The 21,186-nt window shown below is 41.3% G+C and overlaps 1 protein-coding gene across 2 annotated transcripts in view; it reads left to right on the top strand.

Moving 5' to 3' along the window:
- The window catches only part of LOC106529942 (protein bicaudal D homolog 2), a 40,674-nt gene that overhangs the window by 7,764 nt on the left and 11,724 nt on the right, over window positions 1–21,186 (top strand). For both annotated transcript variants that reach the window (XM_014025474.1, XM_014025473.1), the window contains 5 exons: window positions 10,846–11,058; window positions 18,888–19,040; window positions 19,173–19,387; window positions 19,478–19,724; window positions 20,844–21,101. In XM_014025474.1, the coding sequence (XP_013880928.1) occupies window positions 10,846–11,058; window positions 18,888–19,040; window positions 19,173–19,387; window positions 19,478–19,724; window positions 20,844–21,101 (1,086 nt within the window). The remainder of the gene's footprint in view (window positions 1–10,845; window positions 11,059–18,887; window positions 19,041–19,172; window positions 19,388–19,477; window positions 19,725–20,843; window positions 21,102–21,186) is intronic.

Raw genomic sequence — 21,186 nt, 5'->3', positions numbered from 1 at the left:
TGTCAAATTAAGCTAAAATTTGAACTAAACTGCCCTTTGACATATAGATGTACTGAAACTAATTTAAATGTGTATTAGTGTTTTTTTAGTAGTTCTTGATAATTATCTTTAAACTCATCACAGCAAAAGACCAGAGATGTCCCATTGTTCATATTGGAGGCTGCATCTTTATCCAGGACTTTGAGATGCTTAGGATACATTCTGTTAGGCTTGTTAAGTTGTATTTTTTTAAAGTTGAGTTGAGTATGAACTATTCTTTCAGAACCAAACGATTCAGGGTGTTCTATGTGCATGATCAGAAGCTGTAAACTTGGGTTAGCTGCTAGTAGACAGATGGTGTGTGCCCCACCCTACCCTTAGATGGACAGATTTAAAGGGTTTGACATGCTCCACCCACAACTAAAGAAGTTTTGTCTAAATTTGCTCCTCAGCAGTCTCCTGCAGCAACCCGTCCTTTAATTTGAAGCAGCAGATAAGACAGTAAACAGATGTTGTTTTCTGATGATGGGATTATTTTCAGCCTCATCCTTCTCTGGTTCCACACAAGTTCTTCATGTTTGCACAGTGATTTAAACGGTGGCTCCTCCTGTGTGACCCTAAAGTAATTAAACCAGAGGGCAAATTTTTAGAAGCGTCTCCATTTAATAGACCATCTATTCAGACATCAGCAAACCCGGTGTCCTTTCACCCCGGGGGTCTTTGTTGCTTCAACACCACAGTGCAATTGGAGAACAGCAGTATGTCTACATTCTTCTTAACATTCACTCCCCACCACCTTCATCCCTCCCCCCTCCTTGTCTATCTGCTCTCCCCAGGCCCCTTTTCGTAAACAGGCTAGCGTTCTGGTTCCCTGCTGTTACAGTGGGTCACACACAACTTTTGTGGAAAACACACATTGAAGCTCTCAAGTTTCAGTCAGCTGATCAGAAGAGAAGAAAGTCTTGTAAATTAAGAAGTCAGTCAGGGGGCATGCTGTACAGCTATATGAAGGCAGAGACACCAGAAGAGGGGGGATATATATTTGGATGATTGCCAGGCTCTCAGGGGTTTTTGAGAAAGCAGACTGGGGAGAATGGGTTTACAAGGAGGAGGTGGGCAGTGCATGGATTTCCTGTGGGAACAAGGTTGCTTTTCTAGATAACAGACAGATGAGGGCTCCTTGATTAACTATCCTGATGAGATATAAAGTCTGGCAGATTTACTTTATGTAAGAAATAATGCACTCATTTAACAAACATGTTCAATATTTAATTAAGGACACTGTATTATAATTTCTTCTTAGTTTTTCAGGTTGCTGTTGTCAAAGAGAGAGAAAACCATTATAGTTTTGACCAGGTTAGCTGTGAACTGTTGGTGTGTTATATATAATCTATAGTGCAATTCAAAATTTAAAGAAAAATACGCAAATCAAGATTTTGCAAATCCGCCTCTGTTCTGTCAATGCTGGTTGATTAATATTTCCTCTGGACTAACAATAAAGTCCAGGATGTTTGGTAGGAAATGCATTAGGGCAGGAACATGACATTAGTCTTCTACAGACTCAATGACCCCTTCTTCAGTAAATATGAAGAAAATGGATCCAAATATTATTTGTTTTTGTCGTTCTTCCTCTTTCACACTTGACGTTCGACTTTATAGAAACATGTTTGTCTGAGCTGTAGCATGTATGAATTTGTTTGTGCTTATGTGCGTGTGGACCCAGCTGCTCTTCTCGCTGGTGATTAACGTCAAGAGGCGTTCCCTCTGTGGAGTTTGATGTCTTTTGGGAAATAGTCTACAAACCCCTTTAGACAAAAATCATTGAGAGTCGCTGCTTGTTAGCCCTGATGTCAGTTTGATCAAAAATAAAGAAACATCTCAAACTGGTATGTTTTTGAGTGATCTTATTGAAGACGTTGAGACGTGGGTAAAGACTGCATGTGTACAGGGGAGGAGAGCCGGCTGTGCTAGCTGAGCTCCTATATAACCATCTGCGCTCCCCGTGCTTTGCCTTAACTGACCGCCTCTTCGCTCTGTCACTGTAATTGGCCTAGTAACCATAACAACAGCTATTCCCCCCCTGGGGTGCGGGCGCGTGGACCTGGGAGATCTCATCCGGACAGATTGCCTGGCAGAAAGGGGGAACCGAACGGCTGACTACAGGCAGCCGACAGATAAACCCGTCTTTTGCATTGCAAATGACTGAGGTTGGGAAAGCACAGAGCTGGTGCTGTTGAAGCCCGCTGCCGTTTGAAAAGCGTTAAAGAAACCAGAGTCCTGCTCAGACGTCCTTTTGATGGTGCAGTGCAGAGGGGCCTATTGAATTTCTACTCTTCCCCTGAGACGTCGAAGGCTTTCCCTCATACTGTAGCAGCTGAACAATAGATTCAACAAACATTCGGTGATAAACAGATGCTTCCTCGTGATTAGATCCTTAATACTGAATACTGTAAGCTTGAGTTTTAAACATTGTGCTGTACCTTTATGACCTTTAAAATTTTAAAGTCAGCACAGAAACATGAACACAGGTCAAACCAAAGCAGACACATCTTAACCCTGCCAGAATCTGGTTTTGAACGATAATTGTGTAACCTATTCTCTAAACTTGGCTCACATGTCCCTCCCCGGTGTTGTGAAATTCTCATCACTTTACTTTGTTTGCGTCATGCTTTTATGCTGAAAGCTTAGAAAATCATGTTTACTGACTCTTCAGCTCTCTGTTGTGGGCGTAATGACTATTTTTACTCTATTTTTGCACCGCAGCCTGTCAGTGCACTCCCACAACAAAACCTGAAACAGACAGGGGAATGTCACAGAGGTGCCTTCTTCTCATAGACCCAGTAGATTTCATTTTTAAACATACAATAAAAATAATTTAGCTTTATCTGTTTGATTTGACCAAAGACTATTGACACAACAAAATGTTTTCCCCCAGCTAGAACAGCTGTATGAATGTTCAGCTAGTGCTGGATCAGTGCATCCTAGATGTCTGCAGTGCATTTATGCTCTCCTGGTGTGTTTTTATGGTTGAGGATGCATCGAGAGTCTCAAGAGTAATCAGCGCATCACGCACAGTTTTGTTTGTTGTTGGTTTATTTATTTTTTTGTATGTGTCTGTCTTCTATCAATATCATTATTTTCTGTTTCTTTGCCTGCAGCACCATAGGTCTTCCACCTGGTGCAGCTTTGAGCTTCCTGCCCTGTTTGGTCTCATGAGTACAACCTTCAGCTAGTCTACTTGAGGCAAAAAAAATTTTTTTCATGACCTTTGCTGACTTATTTTCTCTCGTTTCTGGTACTTCTTGCCATTGGCATTCACTGCGTTGCCTGTGTGTGTACGACACAAGCTGTGCTGGCGGAGCCCCCCATCAGGCTTTCACCTCCTTCCCCTCTTTTCATAAACGGGACCGAGTACGAGCCTCAGCATGGTCAAAGTGCCAGGTGCTGCGGTGTGGCTGACTGCAGGGCACACTGACTGCTAGGACTGGAAATGGGATTTATGTGTGTGTTGAGTGGGTGTGAAATTATCCAGGCCTGTGTGTGGATAATAGGCGATGCAGTGATTCAGTGTGGCTGTGTGCCAGGAAGCAGCTTCCGTCTCTGCCTCTTCTGTTACCATTTATCTCATCTTCTTTGTTTTTTTTTCTTCTGCTAACACGTTGTTTTGCATTTTTACATTTTTCACTAGAGGAGGGTATCGTTAAGATTTTATCGATACTACTACTCTTATCGATATGGCTTATCGACTTGGTACTTTAATGGGCCTTATTGATGATAGGCAGAAGATGTTTTCATGACAGTCAGACGAATCAGATTTTCTCAAATCAAACCTAGCTCTTTTCGGTGTGTGGTACTCAGTTGGATACATACGTTTTTCAAAGCGACCTCAGTCTGAACGCTCAGGTCTCATTTCATCTGACTTTTACATCAGTGTCGCTCCACATATCATCAGCTAGAGAACTGAAGTCCAGTCACTTAATAAATTTTTTCTTTTAATTTTCCATGTCCTGGGTGACTGAGAATCCACAGAAAAATATGACTGTAACGTCCAACGTTGGTCGCGGACCGATGCTAGAGTTACTTAATTAATACTTTTCTTTTAGCGCGTCGCTTCATTCCAAAAATAAAATGCTGCACTGTAGCATCCAGTTAGCAGCAGGTTCAGAAATAAACACTGAACTAAAGCAGGTCAGATAATTAAAAAAAAAAGGGAAAAAAATGTAAGTAGGTCCTCTGGACAGGTTCTTCTTTGAAACATCTCTCCTCCAAAAGAGAGAGAAGCAGACTGTGAGAGGCGAGAAAGGAAAAAGTGCTTGTTTTTTTTTTTTTTGTTGTTGTTTTTTTGGACTACCAGTCTCTTGGAGGAGAGACAAAACGTTTCATTATAAAGAAGAACTCGTTCAGAGGACCTAGATTTTTCTTCCTGGATTACTGAGATGCATCAGGACATGTCAGGTAATTATTTAATCTGCTCTGATTGAACAACAACTTCACGATCAACATGCTAACATGTAGCATCCATGGGCTACTTCTGTAAACATCCTGCTGAATGTGACGTCACGTCTTTGTCTGTGCATGTGGGCCACACTTTGGACCTTTCAGCTCGCTGTTGTCCGACATCATTGGAATCCTGTGTTGTTAGCAGCCCCTCTTCATGATGAGTCTGACACAGGAGAAGCAGACTGTGAGAGGCGAGAAACGAAAAAGAGCTTGTTTTTTTTTTGGACCGCAGCACGCGCCCGTACCGTTTATCTCTTGCTCATTCTTTAAAATTAGAGTTGCTGATGTGAGAAACAGATTAACACTTCACCACAAAAAACACATCAGAAAGCTCCTCCCAACCTCCACAGATTTATTTGGTGAATTTGTCTTGTCGTTTTCAACCCACCCCCACTAAAGAGTAAAGTTTGAAGTAAATAATTAGCCACTGTGTTACTCAGTATAGCAAATGTCAAGGGCTTTTAGAGCAGCAGCAGCGTTATCAGTGAACTGTGCTGTGAGAAAACTCCCACACAGCCATAAGACATCACATTCCTGAAAGCATCGTGTTATACAGTCTAACAGAAATTACATGCAGAGCTTTTAAAACTCACAGGGATGAATTACTGAAGCTGTTTGCAGTTGAACACTGGGTCATCCTCTGAAAAGACTGGCTTACTTTTACACTTTAACCCCAGGCCTCCAGAGATCTGTATAATAAACAGTGAATGGTGGGAAGCTAATTTTAGAATCGGCACACTCCTCAGAGCGATTTGTCGTTTTGAGGTTTCTTTTTGCCCAGTGGCCTGTGAATTGAGACAGAAAGGAAGCAAATGAGCGTGACTGTTTCTCATCATCATAAACTGCCACTCCACGTGAGCCGAGCTTCACGAGGCAGAGGAGGTTGATTCAATCTTTGTGTTGTTTCTCGCTCCAACTCTCTTCCTCTGCTTTTGTCCACAATGAGGGGCTGAACAACTGAACAGCATTCAGTGTTGCTGAATCACTGCTTTGGTATCCAGGGTTGGTCACCCCCAGCGCTCTGGCCATCAGTGTAGAAGAAACTGAAGTCATTTCAAGACACAGCTGTATTGTTTTCATTCACCACATGGTGTCATCTCCTAAAAATGCTTCTTAGGAGCCTGAAAATCTGATCAGCATCAACCCACACTCTGCTTCACAAGTTCTGACAAGATTTAAATTTATCCTTCTTGGCATACAGGGAGGATAATTACTTTCCACAGTTTAGGGAAGGTTGTAACCAATGGAAAATATTGCATTTGATAGTTTGTAATATTTTAATCAACACATAAATGAGTTTTCCACCCCATATCATTAAACAACCCTATAAATCTTTTCTTTGTCTTGTCATTATAACCTTTGCTCCAAACACATCTACTGTTTCAGATTGTTTGGTGTTGCATTAGATTCAGAGCCTGAAATCCCATAAAGCCGTGTCCACAACAAAAAAAAAAAAAGTTTTCCAAAACAATCTCTTTTTTTTTGTCCTTTCAAAACATATCATTGTAGATACATCTTTGTTTTTAGAAATGTCTTTATCCACAAGGAAACACACAAAAAAATGACAGTGGAGCATTTTCACAAGCTTTCACATTATGTACACAATTCTTCTTACTGGATAGTTATATGTACTACATTTTAACTAGTGTTGGTATAGTTAGGGCTGGGCAATATGGTTAAAAAATGAATCATGACAGGAAGAAAAAAATGATGAAAAAACTGCCAAACTGGTGACATTACTTTTCCTCTTTTATCCACAATTTCCTCTTGAGCTGTTGCACTTGTTTTTCCTTTCCCTCCACATCGTTCTTTTATTTAGAAGCAGCTCTGAGGCGAAACACGAACCTGCTGCTACTTGTTACTCAGCAGGTTGTTGCTAGTTTACCAAAGAGTGAGTTTGATTCCACCAACCTTGCTTAGCTGGACTGTGGAAGGTCGAGCAGCTAAAGCCTTTTCTCTGCCTACATCCCCCAGAATGCCTTGCAGTTCTGGATCAGAGTTTAGTGAAATTATCAATATTCTATGGAACAAATTTTTCAATGATATTGACCACGTGTCTATCACGATATGTTATTGAATTATTGCCCAGCCCTGGGCATAATACTGTTTTACTATTTTTACATCTAAAACATATTAGGTTCGCTTAGAGGTAGAGATTTGACATTGTTTACGAACAGATTTGTTCTGTCTACATGTAAATGCAAGGGTGGCATTTTAGTTTCTTTTTCTCCTTGAAAACCCTTTCCAAAAACATCTTTTCGGGGCTCTTAAAATGTTTGTGTAGACACAAGGCTGTACGATAAAACAACTTATATGCCATTATTGTGTAGGTGGTCTTTCAGTGTCAAAGCCATAAAGAGAGCAGTTTTGAGACATAAATTGTGTTGCTGGGTTTTGATTCTTAAAAAGCCAAAATAACTCACTAGAATTCACAGAAATGCTGTTGACTTTTGATGTTAGGCTCATTTGTTCAGTGTGGTCAGTTTCATAACCCATCATTGATCTTTAGTAACAGTATCCTCCAAGATCCCATTGCCTTGCTCGGTTCATCCCACACAAACACTAACCTTTACAGACAATGCAGGAACTAAAAATAACAATATAGATGGAAACTTCAGCCCCACTGAGACTCTGAGTCCTGCTGTATTGATCCCAAATCACTCTTCTCTTTTGGCGCTTGGCGCACAGGTCTGTTGAAGCATGAGAAACATTTTTTTAGCTGAAATAACTTATGTTTATTCTGCTTTAACTTCCCAAGTTATATAAAGTGAGGGCGTAATGACATAGCCATATGCATTTATTTATTTTAAAATGGTCGTCTTGAGCTTTGATGAAATGGGGGATTCACCTTGAAGTAACACATTGTGCTCAGTAGATTTACCTTTTCAGGCTGAATCTAATTCAACATTCAAAGCCATTCTTGCTTTTTCTGTAGGCTTTATCTAAACTGCATGTGTCAAACTCAAGGCCTGACCCCCGGGTGACTCCCGTGTGGATTTTTTTTTTTTTTACTTACCATTAAAATTGTTTCTTACATCAATGGTGGCGGCACGACGGCTCAGTGGTTAGCACCGACGCCTCACAGCAAGAAGATCCTGGGTTCGATCCCCGGTTCGGACCTGGGGTCTTTCTGTGCGGAGTTTGCATGTTCTCCTCGTGCTTGCGTGGGTTTTCTCCGGGTACTCCGGTTTCCCCCACAACACAAAAACATGTACAATAGGTTGCCTTCAGGNTGCTTGCGTGGGTTTTCTCCGGGTACTCCGGTTTCCCCCACAACACAAAAACATGTACAATAGGTTGCCTTCAGGCCCAGGCCGCCCTTGAAAAAGAGATCTGAGATCTCAATGGGATTTGCCTGGTAAAATAACAGTAAATAAATAAAATAAAAAAATGGTAAACTTTATATTTATGATTAAATGCAACAAAATAAACCTAAAAGGTGAAAGATAATAACAATTGTCCTGCCCCTGAACTGTTGATGTAACTTTAAGTGACTGAGCAATTTAGCTGGATAGCACAGTATTAATGTCTGAAAATGAGCTGCTTTAAAGTCAACATCAACCATAAACTAAATAGCTACTTACTAGAAACTCATCAGTGAATAAAACTTTATTAGTTTTAACTTTTAATATTTCTGTATTTGTCCTGTTTAAGACTGGCCTGAAGACACATCTTGTCAAATTAGCCTACCGCTGTTAATTCCTATTTTCAATATATGCCTGTTTTTGTTGTCCACACTTCTATGCCCCCCCCCCCACAACCCCATTGTTCACTTTGTCTACATTTTTGTATTTTATTACATGACTGTTCTGTACTCCACATTTCTGTTTCTCCCACACTACCTTATGTATATGTATCTACATTTTTTTTTCTATTGTGCAGTGTCCTTGGGTGTCCTGAAAGGTGCTTTATAAATAAAATGCATCATCAGTATTATTATTATTTATTTCAGATTTAATCAGTCATACACTTAGTTCTTATCAGTAAAAGAGGACGTGTTAAAACACTTTAGTCAAATTTAAACTTGAAACGTCAAAGTTCATTACAACTGGCCCTTCACCATATCGCTCATGTGGCCCTCGGAGAAAATAAGTTTGACGCCCCTGATCTAAACTAAAGCTTAAAGAACAAGAAGTTATCTGTAACAGTTCACCCATGTAGCAGTATTTGCTGTGGTTACTTGGGTAGATAGATCCTCTGTTATGGTTTGAAAATAGTTTAAGGAAGTCGTCATTCTGACAGCTTATAGAGGAAAAAAAAAACCTGAGCCGAGTTGACTGAAGTCATAATCAGTTCCTCAGTCACATGAGGTTTTATGATCGCAATAATTCTGAACTCTGGTCTCTAAGCTGAGTCAAACCAGGACAACTGTTCATTCCTCTAATGAAGACAGACATCGTGTTTAGTATTGGATTCAATCTATAAAGTGTTAGCTTTTATTTCTGTAGTCAGATATCATCATCTGTGAGGAATTCAAACCCAGACAAAAAAATCTAACAATAATTAGCTTTACATGAGATTATTAATCCCTGCTCGCACGTCCACTTAAAAAAACTGCAACATATGGCTCACTAAAGATGAATTATAAATAATGTGGGCCGTTCATTGAGAGATTACAGGCTTGGTCGCGTTTGTCCTCATTGTACCCTCTCCTAGGAGTAGCCTTAAAGCCGTGCACGCTTGGTGAACTAAGATTAAAGTCATTGGGTCAGTGTGTTTTGGGCTCTGTTTGTTTGAATGAAAGCCCCCTGAGATTGGATTTATTCTCCTCGTGGCATCAACTATGCAGCATCAAGATTATATTGATGGGATTCCCCTGATTTCTGATAGAGTTAATCCAGTCACCCTAATGAGTTTTTAATCAAATACCGCCTCCTGGTGATTGAGTGATTTTTGGGAACGAGGCACAGAGAGGAAATAGAAGTATTTAACGCACACTCTTATCTATAGTTGTAAATGATAATTGTTTATTGACAGACTCTGGCTGTCAATAAATGCCTGTTGTGACAAACCGGTCTCAGTAGTTAGTGTCAAGATGGCATTTCCCACAAACGAATAATCATAAAATAAAATATAAATGTTTGTGACGCAAAACTGATATCAATGTAAAGTTGTATAAAGTACAGTTCACACAGTGTGAGGTTGTGGCAACAAAGTGGGGTTCGTAGACGGATGAAATGATTCGTTTGTGAGCAGATGGTGCCAACTTGAGCAGAGATGCTTACAGATAAAAACATATGTGCCTCTCAGTGAGATTTAATCTGTTCTTATTGCTGATTTGTGCCTGTTTTGTGTTTGTGCCATCAGCTTCACCGAAATGTGAAATTTATTCACCGCCCTGCACACGGCATTGATTTCCTGATTCATTCAACTAGTTGTACAAATGTTCCTATTCCTCCAAGTTCTAAAAGTAGGTCAGTGGGCTAATACAAATATAAATGTTTTTTTTTCCTCTCTTAGAAGGAATTACTGGGATTAATAGGATACTCAATCAAATGGAGAAAATCCTGCAGCAGCCAGTCACGTGTGACATATTTGGGGTAGGCGGTCAGAGAGAAGGGAGAGTGAAGCTGCAGACAAGGTCAGATTTGGTGCCTCAGGTGATTTCAGATTACCGCCTGCACACACAAGCTATTAGACAAGATAAGAGTCAGAATTTCCATCTGAACACCAGTGTCTACAGGATTGAAAATGAAATCTGTCATCAGCATGGTGATTAGTTTGAGCAAGGAGAGTGTTGTCTAACCCAGTTTCTGCTGCAGTATGAAGGTCAGTCTCTGCTGGGGTTTTTTTTGTTGTTGTTTCTGCCTTGCAGGCTAAGAGCACATTAGGAGATAAATTAAGGACGGATCAGCAGCAGTAAAAAGTCTGTCATATTTCACACTCAAACTGCACGACGGTTCATTGCCTTTCAACAACGAGCATCCCCTCATCTGATCTCGTGATCGTCCCTGGAAGTGATCTAAGGTTTTAAGAGCATTAGACAACCGGTCTCTCATGGTCACTTAGACCCGAGTCCATTTCCTCTTTGGCCTTTCTGTCTGTGGAATCACTGCGGTGCACGTGCTGCACAGGAGGTAGAGGGGGAGGGATGGGTTTGTGGGTTAGACACTCTGATGCATCCCAGATGAATCAGAGCTGTTAATCTCTACAAAGAGACCAGAAGGTTTTGGGAGGTCATGGCTGGTCCTCAAGTGAACCATGAAAGTAGAGATAAGTGTCAGTTTAAAATGTCTGAATCACAAGAAAATGCTGCAAAATCCATTTAGTGCTTTAAGGTGGACTTTGAATCTGCTCACTAATTAGCAAGGTTCAGGTATCGCTAATCATTTTAGTTCTAACCAGAACCCCCTGCTCCTCTTTCAGGCCTTTGGACAAGCTTATACCAACCACAGGAAGGTGGCGGCAGATGGGGAGAGTCGCGAAGAGTCTCTGATCCAGGAGTCAGCCTGTAAGGAGGCCTACTACGAGCAGAGAGTCCTGGAGTTGCAGAACGAGCTCCGGCAGTCGCGAAACATCCTCGCCAACACCCAATCTGAGAATGAGCACCTCGTCGCCATCTCCCAAGACCTGAAAGAGGTAAGAGATGGAGACACAGAATATGTACCACACCACCCTTCTGCTCCTTGTTTCATTTTGTTTATATAGGTACACGGTGTGGTTTAAGCTGCCATTGTAAAGAGACAATACGATTCATCAGGATGTGTTTTTATGCTACTTCTCAGAATTTTGAAAATGCACTTCCTTGTTGTTTGAGGCAGAGATTTGTGTTTGTTCATGTCACTTTGTAGCTGTTGAGGCTCAAGGTGCTTTTTAAAAGTTGCAAAACAACAATCAGCTATTCACCACCACTTGATCTAAAGAATACACATGTGAGCCAACATTGCATCAACATTTGTATCTCAAATTTTCCTGTTTTAAGGCTGCCACAACCTCATCTGTGTTATGACATGAAAAGATGACTAATCACATTAATGACTGTAGAAACACCTTTCCTTCAAGGCTAATGTGAGAAAATCCACCCCTCTTGTCTCCTGGGGTGGAGCCACAAGGTAGGAAAAGTAAACGACCAGTTATAATTATTATTATTTTTTTATTTTTTTATTAGAACAGATGGCAGGAGTCTACATGAAAGCCCATTTAATCATTTTTTAGGCAAGCCTCATAAATTTAAAAGAAACCTTTCACCTCAGATGAGACAAAGCCATTAGTGTTTGCCCGAGGCCCAGCCAAGTCGTTCCTGTAAATCTGAGCACACATTCCTGCAAGCTTATCTAAATTCATTGCACAGCATCGTTATGTGTCCCACTTTGGACGGTGTCCGACCTCTTCATGCTTGTATTTACATCTATTCACAGCTAATTAACCTCATTAGAAGAGACATGAGCACAGCACAAATTTCAGGCTCTGTTTTTGCCAAGAGTTGTGCGATAATAATTTAAATTTGACAGGTGTTTGCAAACATGTTTGACTCAAAGACATGGAGTTATTAAATAAGATGAACAGGAAGTTTCTTTGAGGATAAAGTCCTTGCTGCCTTGAAAGCCTAAATCAAAGCTGGAATCAGAGGAAACTTGAGGGAGCAGCATTTATCAAGAGTTTGGCTTTATTAGAACATTTTGTTTATGTTGCATTGTGTCAACAGGAACTTTTAGTTCCAGTATCACCAGTCTACAGCTGAGTTTTGGAGTGAAAATTGGTGGTGTTACACATGTTTTCTTTATATTTATCCACCCAGCTGCAGCTCAGAGCTCAGTGTGCCCCCTACTTTACTCTCTTCTGCATGACATTATTTGATCTGTTCTTGTTTATCTGTTCCCGTTTAATCATCTTGCCATAAGAATATTAAACTCATCTTCCCTGTTTGTGCACAGAAGATTTAGCTGAGCCCGCTGTTTTTGTGGGTCAAAACCTTAATAAGGGGTGGGGAGGGTTGACGATTTTAAGAAAAAGTACTCTCCTCCTTGAACCACATCCAGATGCACTGTGCTGCAGTTTTTTTTTTTTTTTTTTGGGAGTCACCATTTTGAAGCAGATGTCAGCAGTGCTAAGATTAGAGAAAGACTTAAAAATGGCATGGCCAAGTTTCAAAAAGCTCCAAATGCGACCATAATTAGGTCAGCTGCTGCTCATATGTGTGAGCGGAGTATTATAGGAGCCAGATGTACTTAACCAGGGTTGTTTTTAAAACAGAGCCTTTGCTATGTGTTATAAAACTGACTACCAGTTAACAATTAGGTTTCAAATCGAACATCACAGCTTTCTACAGTTGCACTGCATTTCCTAAATCCAGCACTTGAGGTTATTTAATTTGGATATTTTTGTTATTTTGGGATCTCAAACACTGTGCTGCTCTGATTTATTGGCTGTCTCACTGGTGGTCTGCATGTTGGCCATTTTGCTACTGCTGTTCCCTTTATGAAGACCCTGCTCCTCTGCAGTGAGCCTCACACCGCTCTAATTGGTGCGATAAAATGGTCAGGAGTGTAAATTGCCCCATGTATTGAAGATAATGACACCCCTCGAATGACACTTTTGGGTGCCAGGCGTGTGAGCGAACGGACAAAGCCTGGGCACCGTAGCTGGCACTGTGACCAGATCAGATCGCAGGGCCTGAAAGACGCCTTTGTCTCCCAGATTTCAAATTAGCTCAAAGCTCTTGCTGCAAGTGGAGGGAGGAGGAGGAGGGTGCTGGGGCACGTTGAAGTTGGTACAAAAGAATTAGGAGTCCTAAAATCCGTTAGAGAAGGAGCAGGACTGTAAGTTAGATTTTTTTTCATGCACTGCAACTGTTGCAATTTTTATTTCACTCGTCTACAAATTTCATCTAGACGCTCTTGATTATTTGTGAAGAGGAGCTTTTATAGCTGTGGTATTTTTGTGGGGAAATAAAGGTATTTAAAAGCCATCCAAACATTTCAAATTTTCCTGTTTTGTTCACAGATCAGTTTTGTTCACAGCATAATTTCACACAGGCGAAAGCTTCAATTAGTTAACAGGATTTTGACACTGTAGAGGCCAATTCTTTCACAACCATTTTAGTTACAGCATTTCAGTTGGCTACATTTGTCACAATCCAACCAGCCAACATTTTTTTTCTTTTGCCAAATGGCAGCCCGAAGCACCGATAAGATGCATTTCACGTCTAGAGTTCCTTCTATAGGATTAAACCCCCACAAAAGAGCTTGTAACATTGTGAAAAGGCACAGTCTCATAGGCATGACTTCATTAAATTCAGTCTCATGTCTTGGGAGAATGTAGCAACATTATCCTCAAAGAATGGAGAGCGCCACGAGCTGAGTGTCTGCAAATTATCCAGCAAAGCCAAAGATAAGAATATTCCAAATGTTATGAAAGCTCTGTATTATTACTCCCTACAGACTTTTTTTGTATTAGAACTGTACTTCCATTTTTAAATATGATTAAGTATTTTTATATTTTCTCCCCAAGATTTGCAACTACAGTGCAAATTTATTGTAAGTAAGGACTGTTATTTGGGTTTGTTTTATTAGACCCAGAAGACAAAAGAGTATTTGGCAGGCTTTTTAGTTGTGGAACAGTGACGCACACAAGTTCAAGCAATATCACAAGCAGTGTTGAAGTCTCCCCTTGACTACTGAAGGGTCTGAGGTGAGTGGTACAGAGATCTAAGGAGGGTTGCTCTTTGTTCCCTGTTATTATCTCCGGAGACTGAGGCTAATGTAATAGGACTCCTAGTCCTGGAGGGCTCTGGGGTGTTGATGTCTACTCCCTGATTATTTCTCGTGACGTTAATGGCAAGACAGATCGCCTCTTCTCCTGAGGTTGGATGGAAGGAGGAGGCAGTATGGAAAGATAAATGGGGGAAGAGGTTAAGAGATTGCTTCTAAAAAGAAAAGATCAAAACGGCCGTGCAATATGAGGTGAAGATGTTTGAAGATAGCCATTACAGAGAATGATCTGTTCTCGTTTTAAAATTACAGACATGGGCCCGGGCCCACTCAAACCCATCCAGATAATATCTGGTTTCCTCCTCCTACTCAGTCTTCAGATAGGTGCCTCATCAGAAGCTTCATATCCCCCAGATGGATTGCTATTTTTAGGGAACATCTCTTGAAATACAGTTAGGGGATTTCCATTGGTAACTAATTAGGCTGAAAATGCATTTGTTGTCTTTAAACCCCTCGGTTCACTGAACCAAAATGGTTTTCTTTGCCAAATCAATGGCTACTGATAAATTGATGACACAAACACACATGCCTGCACAGTCACTCCCACTAATGGGTAAAAAACTCCACTCACATCCACATGACCTCAAAATCACTGGTGTGTGTGAAGCCCACTGTCAGCCTGTGGGTTTATCAGTAGTCACGCACAGGGCAAAGCTTCACTTTTAGGAGTCCTCTCACTCTTTTTAAATTCAACCCCTTTTATTGAGGTGTCTGACCTTGACCTTGTTTTCTTTCCTTTGTGGAGTTTGGGCTTGAGTAGAATGACAGCAGCTTGCAAAAATAGAGAAAGATAAAAGCAGACCAGCTTTCACCCTCCTCCTTTGTTCTGACAAAAGCAATGATGCCCCTGAGCTTCATTTCTTTGCTTTTTTTTTGTTGCTGCACTGCATCTGCTTTTCATTCCTCAGCTCTCCTCAAGGTGATCTTTGGATGAGTTTGGATTGGGGGAGTCAAATCTAATGATTTTTTACCTTTCCTCACCATCTAGCTTGTGCCCTTTAGTGCAGAATTATTCGACATACAGTGTCTAGGCCAAACATTCTGTCCATTTTTCTCAGATAGATTAAACCTTATCAAGATGAATGTTTCAGCCGTGACGAATGATTGTTGTATGAAAGCATGCTGTTGCTGAAATGGCAAAATGGAGGTCAGGGGTATTAGAAAGAGAAGCAGAGAAATGGAGTAGGAAGGAAACACCCTGAAGCTTTTTGTGTCGTAGCATCTGGGAGCTTTTGCACTTTGGTTGAAGGTTGTTTGCTGGGTAAAGAGACTGGCACGTGCATTTTGGTTAAGTGCTAAGTGAAGAGGATGGAGAATGAAATGGAGGGATAGAAATGGGATTGAACATAGTTTTTACCCTCTTTAAGTCAGGCTTTGCAATGATATAAATAATCCAGTTGTGTGCCATCTGGGGGTCTGCACATCACTTCTGTGGGAGCCAAACTAAGACTAAGAGGCTATATGGATTTTTCAGAAGGACAAACTGGCTTCTACTGAGTTATTAAGAACACAGAAAGGTTTTTAACCAAAGCATTAAAATATTTAATCTACTCTTTGACTGAGCCAAAAACTTTTCACTCTGGCTTACTGAGCCATCAGGCATTTCTAGAAGATTTAATGGCTATATTATCTTCAATGTACTATGTAGAAACACATCTAGACAGTTTTAGACCTGGAATTTTAATGAAAGTAGTTTACTGAAAAATAAAATGTAGGATTAAGAGTAGAGCTTAAATGTTAGAGATGGAAAATGATCTGATTCACAGAGATTTGTGAGGAGTTTTTAAAACCACTTTACAAGAACATCTGAGGAATAAACACATCCATGCTCTCCTTCTCACTTTATTTTAAAGATTTCAATGATTCTTATTGCCACCCTCTTCACATTGAAGTGACACACCTCTCTGTAATATGTATATGTTATTACTAAGGCAGCTGTCCAGACATCAGCTGAAGGGACAAATGTCACTGACCTCACTTAGGTCTGTGGTTAGGAATTTGTGGGTGGCACCAGAGTGCCCTCAGAATATCGCACCCCGGTTTTTACAGACACTCTCATGTTTGTGATTTATCAGAAATATTCCCCAGAGGGCTGTAAGTTCCTCATGTTAATAATCGTTGATAACTCTTGGGGCACACATGGTCTCCCCTTCAGTCTCTCGGGCTCGTTGTAGCAGAGCATGCAGAAGCAAGGTGAAAGGTCACGACCTGCATGCACATTTTAATCAGATTGTGTAGCGTCTTAATCAGGTTCAGTGGCAGTGTCTATTCATCTGAACTGAACAGCACCGACCTTCCAGCTGAGGCACATAACCCTGACCAGGAAGAGACCCGAGCAGCCAGCTGCCACTGCTTTGTTGAGCTAAAACAAAGAGACTCTGCGATCACTCTTCAGGAACCAGACGGGTTCACTGTTTTATACCTCCAAATGCTATGAAATACCTTTTTTACTCTAATTCTACTGTCCTTCAAAAGTCCACACCACTGCATTGAGTCTAAGCTTTAGGACTCATGGTTTATGCATTATTGCACCAACACTCTCAACAGACATTGGGTCATGACCGAAAGAACGAGGTCCCGGATACAAGCGGCCGAAATGAGTTTCCTCTGCAGGGTGGCTGGACTCTCCCTCAGAGATAGGGTGAGAAGCTCGGTCATCCGGGAGGGACTCAGAGTAGAGCCGCTGCTCCTCCAYGTCGAGAGGAGCCAGTTGAGGTGGCTCGGGCATCTGGTTAGGATGCCTCCTGGACGCCTCCTTGGTGAGGTATTCCGGGCACGTCCCACCGGGAGGAGGCCCCGAGGAAGACCCAGGACACGCTGGAGGGACTATGTCTCTYGGCTGGCCTGGGAACGCCTTGGAGTTCCTCCGGAGGAGCTGGAAGAAGTGGCTGGGGAGAGGGAGGTCTGGGCCTCCCTTCTGAAGCTGCTGCCCCCGCGACCTGACCCCGGATAGGCGGAAGAAAATGGATGGATGGATGGATGGATGGACTCTCATCAGACATGTCCAACACCCAGATTAATATTAATGCAAATTCAAATGACAGTTTCTACTCTGCTCTGCACATTGTGATTAATTTAAAGAGTGTAATAACGGGAAGCGTACACTCCTTCAGTCATCAAAAATATTTATGCGTTTTCGTTCTCAGAAATTACAACTCTGGGTAACATTTGAGCAAGAAAGTCTTCTGAGTTCAGCTATTTTAGAATGAAATGTGTTAATTGCTCGAAAGGCAGGAAAAAATGTTTTTGCTTGTGTGTGTGCGTTCGTCAGTCTGGTACCAAAATATCTCATGAACCATTGAATGGATTGTAAAGAGTCTCTAAAAAGTAATGAATGCCCTTACAGCTACAATATAATCGCTTAATATGGAGTCGACCCTACTCAAGATGGCTGTTACAGCTAAGCAGCCTTACCAAACACTATTAATTGCACAGATGTTGAACTAGAATTTGATGTGGTAGTAAGAGTTATGACAATCATATATTTCAAACTCTACACGTCAAGCAAAATCTTAGCCTAAACTTTTGCCATTAACTGTCAACCCTGATGAACCACTGAATGACATTTGATGTAACACTCAGAATGTAGTAATTATGTCTATCTAATCTAATATTTGTTAACATTAACCACAAAACTGTGCAAACTGCAGCAACATTTATCAAGCTACTGACCCTCTAGTTCTTATAATAGTTTAATTCATTTCATGTTGTTTCTGATGAGTATCAAATCTCAAAGCAGTGGTGAGAAAGTAAAGTGTGCAAAGAGGAAGCTAAAACAATCTTAGATCAGGGTTTTTTTTATTTTGACCACAGTAATCAGACAAAAAGCTAAATAAGTGGAAAATTTGGTTTTAGGTCATCTGTGCCAATCTTTCTAAAAGAACCTCAGTCACACAAAGTCCCAAGCACACACATGCAAAAAAAAAAAAAACTCTAGCTATATCCGTGTCTTTTTAGTCACACGCTCACCAAAATATTTAAATATTCTGCACCATTCAACATGCACTGCCACACAGGTCGACACATGACCCTGTAATAAACCTTACAGGGGGAGCTGGTAGGAGCACAGATGGCTCAATAGGTCTGATAGAATCCTTATGGTATCCCTTCGTATATAGTTAATGAGGTCTTACCAGACTAGCTTAAGGTCAAATTACTCTTAAGTTAGGAGCAGAGCTTTATCCTGTATTAAGAGCAAATGGAAAGTTACCATTTATTCTTATTTTACCGTACATGTATGAGCATTCTTCTCACTTCCAGTCAAAGCATATTTCAGTCTATTTTTGGACCAATTTTTACTTCAGTTTCTTCATTTGTCTCAATTGGCTCGTGTCTACAAAGAATAAATCCTAATTAGATGGTCCTTTTTGGCAATTAGAACCATTACAGAGCTTCCCGTCTTTTGAATGCATGTCCCTAAGAAAGAGATAAGAAGCCTTCAATCTCTTTGGTGCCATTAAAACTGGCAAGAGAACACACTTGTGGCCAAATGCCTGGAAAGACACCTGGCAACCTTACTCCCAACAGACCCACAAACACATGCACTCATTAGTTCAGTCAAATGGGAGCACTTTATTATTCAGCAACACATAAAGCATTGAAAAGCCATAATCTGTTCCAACTAAAAGTATGGAAATACAATTCTGATCTTGATCACTGACCGCTTTTCTCGCTCTGTTTGTTGCTTGTTTCTTACAGAACAGCCAAATGGTGGAGCTCCAGAGAAGTCAGCTGCGTGATGACATCAAGGAGTACAAGTTCCGGGAGAGTCGACTGCTGCAGGACTACACCGAGCTGGAGGAGGAGAACATCTCTCTGCAGAAACAGGTTTCTGTGCTCAAACAGAGTCAGGTGAGTCTGAACCACACAGGATGCTGAAATAAACTAAATATTAAGGCTTAAGAAAATCGAATCTGTTTCAGATTAACAGTTTATTGAAACATATTATGTATGCGTGATGTTATGCCTCTGCTTTCTGTCCAGGTGGAGTTTGAGGGTTTGAAGCATGAGATCCGTCGTCTGGAGGAAGACACCCAGTTCCTGAACAGCCAGTTGGAGGATGCCATTCGTCTGAAGGAAATCGCAGAGCGCCAGCTGGGAGAGGCTCTGGAGACCATCAAAACCGAGCGAGAGCTCAAGGCGTCCCTGAGGAAGGAGCTTTCTCACTACATGAACATCGGAGACACCCTGTACCACAGGTAAACAGCTTTTAAACAAGGTGCTTTCAGGCTTTGGTGTACTTTATTAAAATAAAAAAAAAAACCACAACACAGCACGTTTTCCCTCAGTCCTCTCAGCGTTTCCCTGGATGGTCTCAAGTTCAGCGATGATGCCGCCACTGAGCCCAACAACGACGAGGCTCTGTATGGATACGAGAACAGCTTCAGCAAACTTGCCAACACCATCACCGACAACAACCGCATGTCCCTGCCCGAGAAGGAGGAGCTCTTCCACCCAGCACCCAGCCTGGTGGACGACCTGCTGAGCGAACTGAACATCTCTGAGATCCAGAAGCTCAAACAACAGCTGATGCAGGTTAGTTGCTTCCATCATAAAACACTGCAGCACTTTACCAACATAGAGCCTTGTAGCTGTTATTTTTATATTATTTCCTTCAGCTATTCTATGAATAAAACAGCACCCCTCCTTTGAAGCGTTGTTGTAAAAACGTGCTGAAGTGGGAGCGTTGGAAATGGTAGGAGGTTCTTAAAGAGACAGAGGACAATTTCCAGGTGTTTAGATAGACGATGATAAAAAGTCAAATTTATTTTTGATGTATATACAGCATTTTCAGAAAAATAGGTAAAATAGTTACTCGATTATGGTATAAAATTTAATTACGGGCCTGGAAAATACATAATATCCCCCTTTAAAGTTTTATTTGAAGGTGTGTGTCACGGTGAAGTGTTTTGCTGTATCCTGCCTCATTCAGCTGCAGGGATCTAAATCTCATTACTGTAAAGTTAATCCAGAGAGCTGCACACGTACATAACTTCAGGCTCCGGTAGCCCTCAGACAGCAGGTGGTGGCACCACAGGACCTGACATCTGCTGGCTCATCACAACAAGGTCACTTATGATTGGGCTTCACGGTCACCGGTCCCGTTGAGTGTGGCTGTTTGACAGACTGATTTATTTTCCATTAATGAAACACCAATATAGTTACAGGATTGAAAAAAAAAAACACTAAAATGCATCAGTTGTGGTTGATTACTGTGATGACAGAGCTAAAGAAATCTGATAAAATCACCATATTTCTGTCAGGTCATGCTCAAGGTTTCTTTCAACAAAAGAGGGAAACAAAAAAAGTTTTGTCAAGCAGTGTTAGAGTAGCTTTTTTGTTTTTTAAATGTTCACATTATTCACTGATAAATTTATGACAAAGCTTTGCTCTGATATAAGCTGAGCTATGTTCTTGTGTGTAAGACGAGCCAGCCATTGTTTGTTTCGTGACTAAGCTGAAATGAGTCCAGCAAACTGTTGAGGTCACCCTGACCCTGATGCTGAGCTAGTTGGTGCAGTTTGGAGGTGTCATCCTGACCACAAAACAGATACTCCTCTAATCTACTGTTATATGTTTTTTTTTATTCTTCATTACAGCCAGTTACCAAAACAAAATCAAGTCTCATTGCTTGTTGTGTTTCTGTTTCCTCAGATGGAACGAGAGAAGGTCAACCTGCTGTCCAATTTGCAGGACTCCCAGAAACAGCTCGAGCAGGCGAACGGGGCTTTGTCAGAGCATCAGGAGAAAGTCAACCGCCTCACGGAGAACCTCAACACCATCCGCAAGCTCCAAGCCAGCAAGGAGCGCCAGTCTGCTTTAGACAACGAGAAAGAACGTGACAGCCACGAGGACGGAGACTACTACGAGGTGGACATCAACGGACCTGAAATCCTGGAGTGCAAGTACAAGGTAACTAACAGGATGTTTGTAGTAGACAGCTTAGCATCTATATTTTTTTTTCACACTCAGATTATGACTTCTGCTTCTTCTTCTT

This window comes from Austrofundulus limnaeus, unplaced genomic scaffold, assembly GCF_001266775.1.
Source record: "Austrofundulus limnaeus strain Quisiro unplaced genomic scaffold, Austrofundulus_limnaeus-1.0 Scaffold478, whole genome shotgun sequence".
Lineage (NCBI taxonomy): Eukaryota > Metazoa > Chordata > Actinopteri > Cyprinodontiformes > Rivulidae > Austrofundulus > Austrofundulus limnaeus.
This window is presented reverse-complemented; position numbering and strand designations above follow the sequence as displayed.